Source organism: Carex rostrata, chromosome 25, assembly GCF_964058835.1.
Source record: "Carex rostrata chromosome 25, lpCarRost1.2, whole genome shotgun sequence".
Lineage (NCBI taxonomy): Eukaryota > Viridiplantae > Streptophyta > Magnoliopsida > Poales > Cyperaceae > Carex > Carex rostrata.
In genome coordinates, this window is record NC_135942.1 from 2,418,386 (window position 1) to 2,435,019 (window position 16,634).

Here is a 16,634-nt window from a genome sequence, read left to right on the forward strand (position 1 = left end):
CTATGAGTCATTTAAAGAACCAATTTTCGTTAGCCTAGATTTAGCCTATAAAGTAATTAAAACTGTCAGGGGACCTACAAAATAAATAACTAGGTTTCGATTAATTTTGCACTTCGGTCCAAAAACCGTAATAAAACTGTTCTAACTCTCTAGTTTCTGTTCGGCAATTATTTTTTAAGAACTTCTTACGTCTCTTTTAGACTTTTTAGATGTTTAATATATCCGAACAATATCTAGCTAGGACTCATTTTTTGAATTCTTAATTTTAAATCTCTCTTATCTGAATTCTTAAGGCACAATTTTCTTGGATTAAATCTCTTTAAGACTTTTTTTTTTATCATCTTAAATGAGCTTCTTTTCTTAATTTGTTCTATTGAATACGAGCTCCTTAGTATGGATTAAAATTTAATCCTCTCGTGCTTGTTGAACATGCCAGAGAATTATTAGTATATCCATTAAAATATTCTAAGTTGTCTATTTTTCTATCAAAACATTTAAATTTCTCATTTCTCGTTTTAATTAGAGTAATTGTTGTACCCATTAAAAACTTCTACATATCCAATTTCTCCATTGAAACTATAAAAAAAAATACTTATTTACCCACTAAAAACATAATCTTTCTCATTTTCACTTAATCTAATTTTAAACTTTTATTTGAACTTATTTTTCTTTCTTTAAGATAAAATTACTAATTTATCATTCTCTTCAAGGGAACACATTTTAATTGTCCAACTACAATCAATATTCTTTTGTATTCTAATCGATCAAATGTTAAATGCTAATGTGTAAGTTTAGCTATTGAATTTGTATTGATGAAAAAAAAGGATTATTTATTTAAAAATTTGAAATTAAATAAAACTTTTAAATATTAATCTTTAAAACTTGAGTTATTTTAATTAATCAAATAAAAGTTTAAAATTAGATTAAAGAAAAGAAAAATGAAAACAAGTTATTTGTTTTTTAGTGAGGAAATATGCAATTTTCAAGTTTTGATTGGGGAATTAGATATTTAGAAGTTTTTGATAGATAAGACAAAAATTGTTCCAATTACGAATTATGAACTCCGGATAATTTTACCTTTTCTATTGTTTAGGGATATAAATTGACAAAAAGCCACATCTGTTCGTCAAGATAGAATAGAAAATAACAATGCTTACAAATTTGAGTTTCTTTTTAGCACTGTTTCAAATGTGTTCGCCAGAAAAATAAGGTAATTAAATAGATGATTTGATATATTTTACTCGTCGAAAAGGATTTATTTCAATTCTGAAACCCCACATATGAAATTATTTATTCAATCATTTGGAATAGAAGAGATGTTTAAGTGCAAAAGGAACAATTTTATTGGAAAAATTTCCAACACAATTCTGTAATTAAAAAATCTCACAACATTGCGCATTAAATTTAAATCATGCATGTTTGACAGCTATTTTAGTTTAATTCCTATATTCTCTTTCTCACTGAAAGATCCCACATAAGTTCTCCCACTACGTTAGAAAATTTTAAAATTAAACTAAAATTACCAAATGTAAATGTTCTAATATATATATTTTTTTTAGTTAGCTCAGAATTGGGCTGTAAATGGGCCTCCCAGGCTTCAATTGTCCAGTAGATCTATTCTATTCGTTTAACATTACAGGAGGGGAGTACTCTAGACTCTAGTAACTCGGGTTGGAAATTGTTAGTGTCATGAGTTGCTATCATTCTTTTTTCTATTTTATTTCATAACAATGGGAACTTTATAGAAAAGTAAGTTACGATTTGAGGAATCAAAAATTTAAAGTCCGAACATATATAACACTTCCCCATTGTTATAATCACCCAAGTCTTTGAGGTCAATAAACCATGGGCCCGTTTAAAATTCTTTAAATTCTCCAAATTTTATAAGAGCCCAGCCGAGCCTCTAACAGTTCAAATTTTTTTTTGGCATTTAAGCCCTTCTGACAAGGGCAGTTTACCATTCATTAAAATCTTTACATAACATGCCTTTAAATTTCCAACATCTTAGAAATGGACCCCTGGAATTTATAAAAGGGTGTACCAGAGCTCATAATACACTGGTACTGGTACCGACTTTAAATTAAAGGGACCATGACTTCAGTTGGACTCAGAGAAGAAATAGGGTAGCAAAAATCTCAAATTTCTAATAGCATGTAGGAACAAGGATTGGTCCTCAAGAATGCTGATTACTTTATATTTCCTTAATCTGAAAACTAGTTAGATTTCAAGCATTTTACATTTTGAGTCATTTATTGTTTTATTAAACAGAAAGACATGAACAATTATTGTTTTTTTTGAGTAAGAAACAGGAGTCGTGCTCATGAACAATTATTGTTACAAGTACATACCTTGATGTGTTCTTCTCATGCTTTTGGAGTCACATTTGGGCCTGTTCGACTGGACCAGAATAGATGAATTGAGTGGAATTCAACACAATTGTGAATTGAATTTTATTAGATTTTAAACTGCGTTTGGTAATTTCAATTTTGGATGAATCTTTATTAGATTTGGTAACTTTCGTTATAAAGATGTGGTATTCAACACAATTGTGATCTGATGCATCATTTATTTTTCCAAATGATCTAGTTTCAAAGTGCATTAATAATTTCATGTTCTTTGAATGACTATTTATTTTTGTTCCCGATGAACTACAAAATTCTTTTCCAAAAAAAGGCACAAGAAAACTCGTTACAGTAACAACTGACTAATTAATCAATTAAACCATAGTTGCCAATTTAACAAAACTACAAGCATTCATCAAGAAGGAAGGAATCAATGAAAACGATAAAAAAAATTAAGATGATAAAATCTCTTACATATGTATATTTATGATCATTATCTGACATCAATATTTCATAATAAAACCCTTCAAATATATTTCTTCCCCTAATTTAAAATTTATACTAAATCTCATTTTCTGCCAAGTCTTTAAGCTCAGCCAAGAGAGAGGGATAATTTTGCATCAGATTAATAAATCTCTCAGATAACGCTAATGAAACAAAATTATCTTTATGAACAATGAACTCGAGACATTTTTTCTTGAGGTCACTACAGTTGTGATTTTCAGCTAATTGTAGGATAGAAAGAACAGTGTCCAAAGAGATACACTGAACTAATTCATACTTGCATGTAGCTTTTAGATTCTCCACCGCATAACGGTCTGCTGCCGCGAACAAATGTTGAAGGAAGACAGTAGACGACATTGGCTCTTCACAGTCAACTAGTTTCTCGTTAACGGATAACACACCATTGTACATAAAATCAAGCATTGCCTTGAAAACCGAAGGCATAATCTCAGTTATCATTATATTGCAGTCCATATTAGATTCTGCCATCGAACCAAAGAATGCTGCTTCAAATACTGGTGAATGAGCTGCCAGGATTAGTCTATGCGCAACGAAATTCTTACCATTGACATCAAAAGTGACATCAGTCCCTTTAGTTTCCTCTCGAAACTTTTGAATGCGTTCATGCCGAAAGCACATGGAATGAGCATTCCAACTTGCTCCTGTACACGATTCATCTTTTATAGTAACTTTAACACAGATTACAAAAATACAATCTTTGATGTATGTTTCCTCCAATTTGATCCTTTTCAAAAAGCGAGGAAAACCCCAGGATTCTTTATGTGATGTATATGTGTGCGATGCCTCTCCCAAAGTGGTTGGCGAAACATTTCCATCCTTGTCCAATATAGCAAATTCAAATGTTGCTCTAACATCGACAAATTTTCTTCGCAGGCGTAGAAAAACAGACACATATTCGCTATTATCCTTCTTATTGCCTTGAGGGTAGCAAGCAATAGCCCAATCATGTTGACCCACTCGGAAATTTGGGGAGGTAATTTTCTCACCAATGTCCATGTCTTTAGTTTCTGAGCGGTTGATTTTGAAGTGGTAGACTCCTGTAGCTGCCACTATGCTGAAAGAATCCATGACTCCAAAACAAAAAAAATTAGTGAGATTTCAGAAGCATAAAACTATAAAAGTACAAGAGAATGTTACACAATATCACAAATTTCTGCAATGCTTATATAAGCAAAATGTAACATTTAGTCTTCCCTAAGCAAAATGCATTAAGTACAATGCAACTAATATAATCTCCTCATATTCCATATGTGAATTTGGTAATACATTGAATTTACTTCAAGTAAAATGCAACTAGTATAATCTCCTCGGATTCTCTATGCGAATTTAATAATATATTGCATTAATTAACTTCAAGTACAATGCAACTAATATAATTATTTAGTGGATTGTAACTTTAAAACTTCCTATATTAATTCATTTGGCAACGTTCAAGATGACAAGAACCAATTAAGGTTATTTGCTTTCAGATTCCAAGATCGATGAACCTAAAATTTTAGACTGCTATTTAGCCCCGAATTCTTTGCTGTCAAAAACAGTTTTTTTTTTTTTTTTTTGTACTGAGGTAAAAATGGTATCATTGATAGTATTCACCAAGTTATTTTAATTTTCCCAAGTAATGTTTGCTTTAGAGATATTTGGAGATTTTGTTTATTTGATACCATAAATTAAAATTTATATCTTTTAAATGCTATGGATAAAAAAACCGGCTTCCTTTATGTATATAGAATACTGCGATATTTTAGGTAAATTAACATTTTAGATACAGAGGAACAGTAAACGTTTCTATCTCTTCTTTATTTAAAACATCATCCAAATGTCTCTTATATAATAACATCGTAAAAAACTATGTCTGTAGAATTTCGAATATAGTTTTTAAAAACCTTTTAAGATAGATATTTAGAAACGCTCTTTTGTTTTTATTTAAGTGAAGGATATATTAACTTAAAAGCTCTGGATGGAGCGACGTGACATCTATCCAAAATATTACCCTGTGTGACCTAAGAGCATACATCTTTAAATTACACATAAAATTACTACCTAAAAATTAAAATTAAAATGAAATTATCAATGTAAATGCTCAAATAACTTGTTTTTGTCAGCTCAGAACTGGGCTGTAAATGGGCCTCCGGGGCCCATTGTCCAATATATCTATACTATTAGTTTAACATTACAAGAGGGGGAGTATTCTTGAAACTTCATTTAACATTCAAGAGGCCCATTGTGTCACCAGTTTCTATCATTCGTTTTTGTATTTTATTTCATAACAATGGAAATTTTATAGATGAGTAAGTTAAGATTTGAGGAATCTAAAAATTTAAAGTACGTACATATATATATAGAAGGCAAATAGATATATATAAAGGAACTCATCATTGGAAAAAAACCCATGTCAAATATTCGGGTTTCACATCATACAAGGCAAGTAGAAATACATAGACATGCTATATAGATATATAGCATAAAGATACATTAAGATATCACCCTCTTAAATAGTCCAGCTACTCTCTCCCGAAGAGAAGTATATACTTTTTTACTCAGATTCCAAAATTCACATTAGATTCATACAGGGTATTGGGTTGCCATACAGCCGGGATAGCGTTATTCACCACCAAAGTTTTACCAGAAAGGGTGGTTAGGCGGATCGAAAAGGGTCCTTGCAGAGGGTGGGAAGAGTCGAGTCTCCAAATTTTACCCCATGATTGCTTCACCGGGGTCCATGCCGTAGAAGACCCTTCCTTCAATTCAACATTAGAGAGGTCGCCGTCGCCATTTTGGTACTCGATTAAGAAAGCCAAGTACATCGGGTTGGATCCTTTCTCGATGTGGAATGCAACATTACGGCCTTTGTAGTCACAAGGAACCCTATATATAAGACCAAATTCATATCGTATCTAGTTAACTAAACAATAGTTAATATTTCAATCAAACTTTGATCAAATGACCCTTCTGACCAAGTCTAAAACGAAAGGTTAAAAGTTTGAATTGAAATTTGCTCACCTTTTAAACTGAACAGCAAGTTTTCCAGCTGAGTGAAGAGCAAGTTCTTTACGAGGCAAAGCTAAAGAACCGAATGCAATGCCGGCCATGTCAAAGTGATAAGTTGCATCAGCACAGCCACCGTACAAGCACTCGTCGGTGATGGTAATCAATTTTGTTTGTCCAGAGCATAGAGGATGGCTGGTACATTTCACCTGAAACATTCGAATATATCTCATGAAATTTATAGGATGAACTTTTGGATTAGAAATTTAATCATTGCTTTACTTCTAGAGTATAGAAATATATCTCATGAAACATTGAGAGCCGGAATCTTACTGAGTTCCCGGGTCAGCTTTACGCTACAGTAGATATATTTGGTTTTGTTTGAAATATGTTTATTGCAAAAAAAAAAAATATATATATTCTTTCGTATAAATGTATTAATTCATTGTAGAGTCTAGATTTGTTTACAATACATTTAACTTTACAATCTTGAGACTGTAAAAATCAACTTCTAATTGCATAACCCAATGTTTAGAATGTTATATACTGACTTTTGTTGAAATATCCAACAATATCCTAAAATTACATGAAGTTGAGGGACAACCGGTCTATGGACTTCTCCATGTATAACAAATGAATGGAAAAGATTCTACAACACCGACTACAAAGGAAATTAAGTGAAGCACCTCAGATACAAAAGTATGGGAAGATATCTATAACACCGACGAATTAACATCAAAACAAAAACCAAAAAAGTAATTGCGGCGGAGCCGCAACAAAGTAACTAGTTTCTTTGCAATCGAAAATAACATATCACGTAACGCTGATCTTTAGCTTTTAATGTGTACAACTTTTATGTAGCGGGCCAAAAAAAATAACGTCTTTAGCACGCCAACTTTTTTTAACAGCATAAAGGATCTATATTTCATTCAATTTTAGCCGGTAGTCAAAATTGCAGTGTTGAAAAAAAAAGTGTCCGCAATTTCAAACCGTCACCCAATTTGCCGTATTACAAATTAAATTTCTCAAAATCATAATTATTTGATTTTTTTTAAGATGGTATAAATAAAAATTTCAGCTCCATAAGACATGGTGCTTAAATCTTCACTGTTGTGTTTATGAACTCATTCTTCTGTTTTAATCGTGTTGTGAGTATGTAGTGTGGTAAAAACCGTTCGTTTAAGTCGATTAATCGGCTGATTAGTCATTGGCGTGACCAAATCGACATGGATTTTTTTGACTATTCAGCCAATTATTCAATTAATCGCTTAACGGTACTCTATCTGTCCGACAACCGCCTACCATTGCTTACAACACTAGTGAGTATTTTATACTTCTCAACTTCCAAAGTTTCCAGCATGATTTTTAATTGTTGCTGTATAGGATTTTTTTTGTATCACCCAACAAATTTAACAATATTTCTGAATAATTTTAAAAAATATTTATGAAATACATTTTTTTTCTTCATTTATTTATAAAATTAAATATATTATAGGATTAGCATAAAAAATGCAAACTTAAAAACAAAAAAAAGCGTGGCATGTGTCTACATGGCCGTTATGCCTTGTAATTAACTCCATTTATAAAAATCACGTCTCTCTCTCAAATTCATTATGTAAAGAGAGAAAAGAAAACCGAAAAACAGAAAATAATATCGAAAAGAAAAGCAAATTAAATAAGAGATCTAGCCGCACAAGGAGGGAAGATGCGTTCCCTTTCTTTTCTCTATTTCTTTTTTCTTTTCTTTTTTGGAGAAATTCCATTTTTTTTCTTTTTTCTTTATCATTTTCAAATATTTCTATCTATTTGAATTTTGTGCCTGTAAAAGAAGTAGAGAAATAATGTATTTTATTGAGTTGTTTATCGCATTTTCTTCAATAAGAAGAACTGTTCAATTTAAAACATCATATTTGACAATTGTCTTTATTATACATATTTCTTTTATTCCAAATATTATTTTGTCAGAATATTTTTTTTGTTAGTATGAATTTCTTGGTGGAAAGTATAAGTTGAGATGGTTGTAAATTTTATTTTTAGATACTTGAATTTTTGTTTCCTGTTTAAAATGAGCTTTTTTTTCCTAGTTTGGCGAAAGAAGAAATAAATCAGAAACTGAAAAAATAAGCGCAAACGAAGCATTAACAGATTTTCAATGTTACCCAAATATATCATCTTTATTTTATCAATGTAATGTTTGATTTGCATACATGTGATGCCTGAATCTACTAGCACGCATGAGAAAGAAAATTAGATCATTGTTTACAGGACTCTGTACAAAACTTGTAGCAAATTCTGTTGACCCATTATATTATACCACAAATGACTCATTACACAGAAACATGCATAGTTAACATTACAATAGAGACCTAAAACAATATCAGAAATTGTAGTAAAAGATTACCTCTGCTGTCTCTGCTCAACCGTACAAATAACAGGAGCAATTCCATCTGATTATCTGAATATAAACCTCTCAGAAGAAAAAAATTTTACATTTAATTTTGGTTGGGGTACGCCAGGCCCGTGCAATAGTGCAGCGCATGGGCGACGCGTAAGAGCCCCAGTAGCAAGCTACTGTGGTGGGCCCTTCCCCACAAAAAATAAATTTAATATCGTTGTGAGCACATGGACCACATATCAGATATTAAACTGATAAGAACAGATACTACACTTGATCTTAGCCAAAAGGCCGAGAAAGGTACGAGTTGAAATGATGCCGGGCGCTCGCTTTAATAGGCGGTCTGATGAGGTTGTGTGGCTTACACTTCTATTGTGGGACTAATTTTGCGCTATGGTGTTGCATCTTTTCTAAGGGAACGAACCGGTTTAACAGCTAGTGATGGACTGGGTTAACCCTGAGCTAACGGACTGGGCCCAAAAATGGGCTTGATTTGAAACAAGTAATATAGAAATTTCTGAAGTAGAATTTCTCTACATCTGTTTGTGAATTTTTTTCTTTTAACATTTAATCGCTTGTAGATGTGCTTTTACTGGCAGGTACCAGAATGGACGCCTGGTAAATGGAGAGGCAGAAGCTGCACCTACTGGTACAGGTACCGATCCTGGTACCGATACTGGTACCGATTCTTGTACAGGATCAGAGCGTGAAGCAGTAGGCATTGGATAAATATTTTGATACTGGTAAACTGACAGAAGAAAGGAAGAGCACAACCGTGCTGGAGACATATAGCCAAAATAAATTACATAAGTTTTTATTTTTCACGCCAATTAGTTTCATAATTTTTTTCTCTCTACTTTACTGGTATTTCTTTTTTCCATGTTCAATTGTTTGAGCATTTTTCATTTTCTTCATACCGGTTACAAAACTCTTGTAACTATATCATTATTAATGAAATCAAATGTTGGCTCGACTCACATTTTTTCTCAAAAAATTTCAAAACAGCGTGGATATTCCAGTCGATGGTGATAAACCTTGGGAATTCAAACAAATTATCTTAAACCATGCTAAAATCAATTCCAAGGACTAAAACTAATCCCGAAGACTTCACGAGTTCATGTGAATAATAATAACTCCCGTCGAAAGTAAGAAAGTGAATGCTAATTAAGAGCATGCACATTCGTCTGAGATAACTATTTTCCGTGCAGTTGCACACATCATTTTTTTTTAGTGTTCAAAACATTATGAGTGAATCTCATCTTATCACTACCATGTATGATCATACTGAAATTACAATAATTATGAATGAAAATTAATTGGGGCTTGACTCCCATCTTTTTGTCAAAAATAAATTTGTTGGTGTGCCAGACCTCATTGAGTATAATATTGGATTGGAAAACATCAGCCAAAGGTTTTTTTTTTCTTTTTAGGGTTCATTGTAAAAGATTTAAGACTATATATCAACCATTTTTCTAGACCACGCAATGAGAACAACTCCTAAACATTTTTAATACCACGCAATGAGAACAACCATTTTTTTAGACCACGCAATGAGAACAACTTCTAAACAATTCTTTATACCATTCTCAAGATTTCCAAATAGAATTACGATCTTTTCAAATAAAAGAGGTGTTTTGATTCCTTAAAGGCCGTCTTAGATAAACATATAAGCCTTCTTCACGGTTCTATGTACCTTAAGCCCAAATTAATTTGTGTAGTTCACATTTCTTAGGGGTATATTATAAAAGTGTTTACTCTCAACAAATAATGGTTAGTGGGAGGTTCTAGATACATTCAGGATTTGATTCTTCAATATAGCAATAATAAGATAATTAAGAACTAAAATATTATCACACAGATTTAACTTTTAATTGCACACTAATATAAGTACGAAAATTGGGTCAAACAACACCTTTCCTACTTAGCTACAACCTTCTCCTAACCACAATGGCAACAAAATCCACAGTTCATGAATAGATTAAATGATCGATTGTACAAATCCTCGATCGAGTGTAGGAAGTGATTGTGTTCAATAGATTAACTGGTAGGTCTCTGATTGCAAAAAACCTTGATTCTCATATTGAAGTATCGCCATGCATGCCCACTTTGCAACTATAACTAGCAATGCATTAACAACATAAATATGGAATTTCCCGTCTAGCAGTATATAGACAATAAGAACACGTGAGGCTATAAGTACAGCTTTCTTGACAACTGTAAATATGAATATAATCAAATGATGGCATAACCCTTAATTTTCTCAAAAAAAAAAAGAAAAAAAAAAGCTGCTAGCATGAATAACCTTTACATAATTAGTTAAAGAATAAGTTGTTTCGCTAAATTAAGCAAATCTTATATAGAGTTTTGGCCAAAACCAATGGTAAATATTATAGCCAACTCACTGGCATCTAAAAGCTTTCTTATGACACCCAATCAGATAAAATAACACACGCATAGTTGAAGAGAACAGTTGGCCTATAAATAACATCCGCATTGTTGCAAGCAAAATCATCTTTCTTTCATTTGCCACTTTTTCTTCTTGTTTGATTGATTGAATATAATGACTTCCACTTTTTCCATTACTCTTATTGTCATTGCCTCCCTTTTGGGTGTTTGTGTTGCTAAGGGCGCTGCTCCTACGGCTGCTGCCAATTCCACCGATGGATGGCTTTCTGGGAGTTCCACATTTTATGGGTCCCCCACTGCTTCTGGGCCTCCTGACAATGGTAACAAAATGCTTCCCTTTTGTTTTCACACACAATATAAAAACAAAGGATGTACTTTTTTAATAATCTATTAATTCAAATTATCAGTATCAGAATTAAGGTTTAAGAATACAAAGGTCCAAACATACGTAAGAACTAAATACATATCTACAACCCTACAATATTCATTTGCGCGCACTCTTCATTAATTTAAACAACCAACTAAAAGAAAAAACTTGTTGTGGTGCCAGTATATGATAAAAAAGTAATTTATTGTGAATAATATATTTGACATTCCAAGGGGTAAGACGTAATTCATAAAGTAATCTCTGATAAATTTGCAAAATGATTTAAGTGGTCGTTCATTATTCTATCATACACATGCAGGTGGTAAATGCGGGTTCAAGAATATAAACCTTCCCCCTTTCAATTCCTTGACTTCATGCGGCAGCAAAGCCCTATGGAAAGAAGGCAAGGGTTGCGGTTCTTGCTACTTGGTTAGTTGAACTCTTTGGAGAATTTGGAATAAAATTGTACCATAGTGTTTATAAATATGTTTTGTAATTCTATTGATCCCATCTAAAGAAGGGGAAATGATATTTAAAGATACCATATTTTAAGAATTTTAAAAGAAATCACCACAATATCCAATGTTTATATACATGCATGTACCTCACTAGCATCATATTTTCCGTATGTAAATGACATTATGATTTTTTTGTATGACAATGATGCATGAAACTTTTATTTACCGTTTCAAAACTCCAACCGATAAAATTAATGATATCTTTGAACGTTTCAGATGAAATGCACTAGCCATCCACTTTGCTCTGGCCAACCAAAACTCATTACAATCACTGATGAATGTTTGTATGGTGGCTGTGCTGATGCAACATATCACTTCGACATGTCCGGCATTGCATTTGGCTCACTGGCTCTGCCTGGTAAAGAACTCGATCTTCACAAGGCTGGGAAACTCGCTGTTCTGTTTAAGAGGTAAGCCCTATTCATTTTTATCTATCAGATGTGATTTTACAGCTTCCAGTTGACTTTGTATAGCTGAATCGATCGTTCCATAAAATTACAATGATGCTGACAATAGATTAACTTTTCCTGATAGTCAATCCTTACAAAAATCCATTATCAAAGTGTACATTGTTTAATTAATTATACATAACATGATTTTGATTTAAATGTAGGGTTCCTTGTGACTACAAGGGCCGTAACATTAACTTCCACGTTGAGCAAGGCTCAAACCCAAACTACCTTGCTTTGTTGACCGAATACCAAAATGGTGAAGGCGATCTCTCTAACCTCGAAATCAAGGAAGCGGGTTCTTCTACATGGACCCCATTGAAGCAGTCGTGGGGTAAAATCTGGAGACTCGATTCTGCCCACCCTATTAAGGGACCCATCTCCGTTAAGATTACAACCCTTTCTGGGAAATCCATAGTGGCAAACGATGCTATTCCAGCTGACTGGAAGGCCAACACTAAGTATGACGCTAAAGTAAACTTCCAGGCTGCGCTTTAAAGTTAGCCCATTCTTAGATGGCAGTGATCTTTTTGATGAGTATGCATCGCTCTTTCTAGCTATGGTGCACTATGTGAAACCCAAATATTTGTTGTTTTGATGTTTAATATATATGTGATTCTTTGTTTTATTTTTATTTATTTTTTGTTATTGGAGCAATGTTGTAATTGTTCAGATTGGCATCTTCTCCATAATATAAATAATAAGAGGAATTTATTTAAACATCGTTTGAAATATTTAGCAAACAATTTTTATTTTATTCAAGATGGAACTTCATTTTTTTTGGGTATGTACAGTCTACAATTTCGTTTTTTTTTTGTACAATTCTCTATGTTAAGGAATAAAGTGTAGAAATTAATAAGAGTACTCGTGGAGAACTTGGAATTAGTGTCGGCTATTTATGGGTATTAGTGTCGGACATTAGGCGACACTAATCGGACTGATACTAATACTTCGTAAATAGCCGACACTAATAAGTATTAGTGTCGGCTATTTATTAAATAGCCGACACTAATACTTATTAGTGTCGGCTTTTTAATAAATAGTCTACATTAATGCTTTTTTTTTTTAATTTTTTTTTTTTAAATTCACTATAAATCATAGAAAATTTCAAAAATGAAAATTTTTGTTCTGAGATTCTCATATATTTTTGCTGAACTATATATAAAACAAAAAAATATCAAATAATTCATCATAATTTACAAATAACACTCACTAAATAAAATATTATCCAAATTGCTCATTTATCGTTATTCTTATAAATGGGCCGTGCAAGAAAGTTGAAATTGAGAAGGCAATGGATTATCTACATGACATGATTTCTAAAGGGCATCAGCCTGATGTCGTAACCTATAACATTCTTATAGATCGATTATACAAGAATGGTGAAATTGACAGTGGATTTTTTACATGACATGATGTGTAAAGGGTATGAACCTGATGTTGTGACCTTTAACACTCTTATAGATGGATTATGCAAGAAAAGGCATTGTCGCGAGAGAGAGGTGGTGTAGCGAGAGAGCACATTTGACGAAATGAAACAGCGTCATCTTCTAGTATTCGCCTAGAAGAAGCGGCTAGGTTTGAGAAGATCAGATCGGAGAGAAGCGTGAAGTGAAGTGAACGCTCAAGAGAGAGGGGCAGCTAGGTTTTTCCGAGCGGGAGAGATGTGCGGAGGGAGAAAGGAGGCTGTGTTTTAAACCCTAGGCATGTGTTGTGAAAGAGGTGCGCGAGACTTAAAATGAAATTTTTTCAGCTTTAGTGTCGGCTATTTATAAATAACCGACACTAATACATTAGTATCGCCTATTTATAAACAACCGACACTAATACTTAACTATTAGTGTCGCCTATTTATAAACAACCGACACTAATACATTAGTGTCGCCTATTTATAAACAACTGACACTAATACTTAACTATTAGTGTCGGCTATTTATAAACAACCGACACTAATATTATTAGTGTTGGCTTTTTGTAAACGACCGATACTAAAGTATTAGTGTCGGCTTTTTAAAGCGACACTAATTGTACATTCTCCACTATACTAGTATCTCTTATCACCATTCTCATAAAAATATATAATAGGTATATTCATCACTCCACTTTGATCCACTATCAAATATGATCATATATAGTGTATATATCCGACTCCCAAGTCAAACAATAAGTTTACTTGTATCCATAAGAACTAGCCAAGGATTATAAATTCTTGGTACTATACCAGTTGGTATATAAAAGCGGAAACTACGCTCATGACATGTTAACACTTTGTTCTGCAGGTCAGAGATTAAATTAATATTTCGTGATTTTTTTTCCAGGTAATATTTTCATATGTTTCTGTTGTAAATTATTTTGTTTTAGTAGTTGTAAATACTAGTTAATAATTGTGTATATTACATATCATGGAAGTTAATACTTGTATATATATTAGTTATTCACATTTTGGTATTATATATATTAATACTTTTCTAATTTGATATCTATTGTTCATGTTGTTTCTACATATATATATATGAGATATTAATAATTGTAGATATTGTTCTCAGTACTTGACTATATGTACATATGTATTAGGTATAATAGTTATGAATACTTTGCATCAGTGATATGTTATATGTTCAACTTATCAATATTGTGCATTTTTTTTAATATTAGGATGGACATCGATTTAAATGAGGATTTTGGAGAGGAATTATGCATTCTAGATAATGGTGGTGCATTCAATGAGGTGAATCTATATCGTTTGTGTGAAAACTTATTTCGAGAAAGTGAGGCAATCAGTGATGATGTGGGTATTAGAGAATTTGACTGGAGTGAGAACATGGATTTGGATGTAGTTCAACATGAAACAATTAATTTCCATAAGTACAACAAGTGGTCCCTCTGAAAGTACATTTTTTTGTCATGTTGTGCAAGTTGCAAACTGTTACTAACAATCTTGGGACCACTTTGAATACCAGCTAGTTGATCGTATTTTATGTGATATATTATGTAAATATACAGAATGAATGAAGAGTTTTACAATATTCATGCAAGTTAAATGACAGTTTTTCTGTGGACAACTAGCTGTGGACAATTAAACGCTTCCTTTTTTTTATATCTTGATAAGATGAACTTTTTTTATTATTACTAATAAGTTATACTATTGCTTTGAAAGTTCTAATCATTATCAATTAATGATTAAGCCTTAAGGTCATGTTTGGTTGTGGAGTAACTTTAATCCGGAGTAAATTGCTTACTCCAAGTTAAGGTGGAGTAAGTTAATCATATTTGGTGGAGTAAGCTAAACCACCTCTCTAGGTGGAGTAAGCTAAACCGGATTAATTCAAATCTTACTCCCACTTACTCCATCAATGTTACTCCTTATTTGGTGGATGAAGTGTCGAGTAAGGAGTTTAATCCACTCCTTAATCCACAACCAAACATGACCTAAAAGAGTAGAACTAGAGTGCTTTTAGACTTTCTATTTTTCTTAACTTCAAACATTTTGGATTAACTTTAAAGGACAAATTCAAACTATTAAGTCAATCTATTTACGAGTAATATGTTTACATGTAAAATTTATAAAATTTTGATTTAATTCAGTAACTCAAGCAGCAAAAAGAAATGAGGGTTCAAATGCCTCCATCATGCCTCAATTTCTAAAAACTTCAATAACTCAAAATTTAAATTATAAATATCAAAATAAAACTGTTAGATGTGATCTATGTTATTTTTTCTATATGCTCATAAAATATTATCACATTTTGATTTTGTTTTTATGTGATTTAATAAGTTGAAAAATTAACGTCTAGAAATTATCCACATTAGTACATTTTTTTACAATCTCTTGATGACAACCAAGACAAAGTTGAAATGCCGTAATATTTTACATGTGCATAGATAGAATGATGTAGATCATATCGAACGGTTTTATTTTGACTTTTAAGTTTCAAATTTTGATTTATTAAAGTTTTAAAAAATAGAGGCATGATGGAGGCACAAAAAAATGGAGGCATCCTCAAAAGAAATTAAATAAATAAGGTTTACAAGTTAAATTTTATGTGTTTATTTTTCAATTTTTTTATCGCTTGACTATGTTGCATAGATACGGGTACGGGTATAGTATCGAATACAATACAAGTACGGCGATACGACAATTTTAAAAAAAATAGAGGATATGATTCGGCTATTATTTATATTTTTTTATTTTTTATTACATTATTAATTCAACATTTGTATTACAAGTAAACAAAAATGATAATTTTGCCAATGGTATATATACACATTCACATCATCCAAATTTATAATTCATCTAAAAAACTAATTTAAGTTTAACAATTGCACGACAAACATAAAATTGATAGTGAACATTATAATACCAAATAACATGTAGATCCCTTGAACGATGCCTTGCAAAAATTGCAAATGAACACCTTATTACCTCCAGAATCTGACCCCTCTGTCATCACCACATATTCCCACAATGGTATAGAATCATTAACTGATATTGAGGCAGAACTACCTATACTATCTGGATTTGAAGACATCGAAGTACACTGCATGATGTTATCTATTTTAATGAAAAGAATACATACAAATCAATTACAAAGAATAATAAGATAAAACAATAAACTAAAATATTTAATAAATGGTAAATACAATACT

At 32.1% G+C, this 16,634-nt stretch overlaps 3 protein-coding genes and 1 non-coding gene across 4 annotated transcripts; 1 reads left to right on the forward strand and 3 right to left on the reverse strand.

Annotated features, from left to right (window-relative positions):
* Positions 1-2,903: 2,903 nt before the first annotated feature.
* LOC144543916 (BTB/POZ and MATH domain-containing protein 2-like) lies at positions 2,904-3,935 on the reverse strand. The gene has a single exon (XM_078292368.1). It carries the CDS (start codon positions 3,933-3,935, stop codon positions 2,904-2,906), a length of 1,032 nt encoding a protein of 343 aa, XP_078148494.1.
* A 1,271-nt stretch (positions 3,936-5,206) lies between these two features.
* Positions 5,207-6,092, reverse strand: LOC144543778 (expansin-B7-like). Its single transcript, XM_078292171.1, has 2 exons — positions 5,868-6,092; positions 5,207-5,732 (listed from the first exon to the last, which is right to left on the reverse strand). Exons 1-2 carry the CDS (start codon positions 6,083-6,085, stop codon positions 5,405-5,407), a joined length of 546 nt encoding a protein of 181 aa, XP_078148297.1. The 5' UTR covers positions 6,086-6,092; the 3' UTR covers positions 5,207-5,404.
* Positions 6,093-8,354: 2,262 nt separating this feature from the next.
* LOC144543992 (U2 spliceosomal RNA) lies at positions 8,355-8,551 on the reverse strand. Its single transcript, XR_013508126.1, has one exon. It is a non-coding gene; the product is annotated as a U2 spliceosomal RNA (small nuclear RNA).
* A 2,132-nt stretch (positions 8,552-10,683) lies between these two features.
* Positions 10,684-12,719, forward strand: LOC144543698 (expansin-B7-like). The gene is made up of 4 exons (XM_078292059.1): positions 10,684-10,973; positions 11,340-11,449; positions 11,755-11,948; positions 12,152-12,719. The coding sequence occupies exons 1-4, from the start codon at positions 10,808-10,810 to the stop codon at positions 12,483-12,485; spliced, it is 804 nt and encodes a 267-aa protein (XP_078148185.1). The 5' UTR covers positions 10,684-10,807; the 3' UTR covers positions 12,486-12,719.
* The last annotated feature ends 3,915 nt before the right edge of the window (positions 12,720-16,634 follow it).

Excerpts from the sequence above, each read along its gene's own strand:
- LOC144543916 (XM_078292368.1), bottom strand. The coding sequence starts at position 3,935 with ATGGATTCTTTCAGCATAGTGGCAGCTACAGGAGTCTACCACTTCAAA.
- LOC144543778 (XM_078292171.1), bottom strand. The coding sequence starts at position 6,085 with ATGAGATATATTCGAATGTTTCAGGTGAAATGTACCAGCCATCCTCTA. Across the intron at positions 5,733-5,867 it reads CTTGCTGTTCAGTTTAAAAG|GGTTCCTTGTGACTACAAAG; the intron begins GTGAGCAAATTT and ends TCTTATATATAG.
- LOC144543698 (XM_078292059.1), top strand. The coding sequence starts at position 10,808 with ATGACTTCCACTTTTTCCATTACTCTTATTGTCATTGCCTCCCTTTTG. Across the intron at positions 10,974-11,339 it reads TTCTGGGCCTCCTGACAATG|GTGGTAAATGCGGGTTCAAG; the intron begins GTAACAAAATGC and ends ATACACATGCAG. Across the intron at positions 11,450-11,754 it reads GTTGCGGTTCTTGCTACTTG|ATGAAATGCACTAGCCATCC; the intron begins GTTAGTTGAACT and ends TGAACGTTTCAG.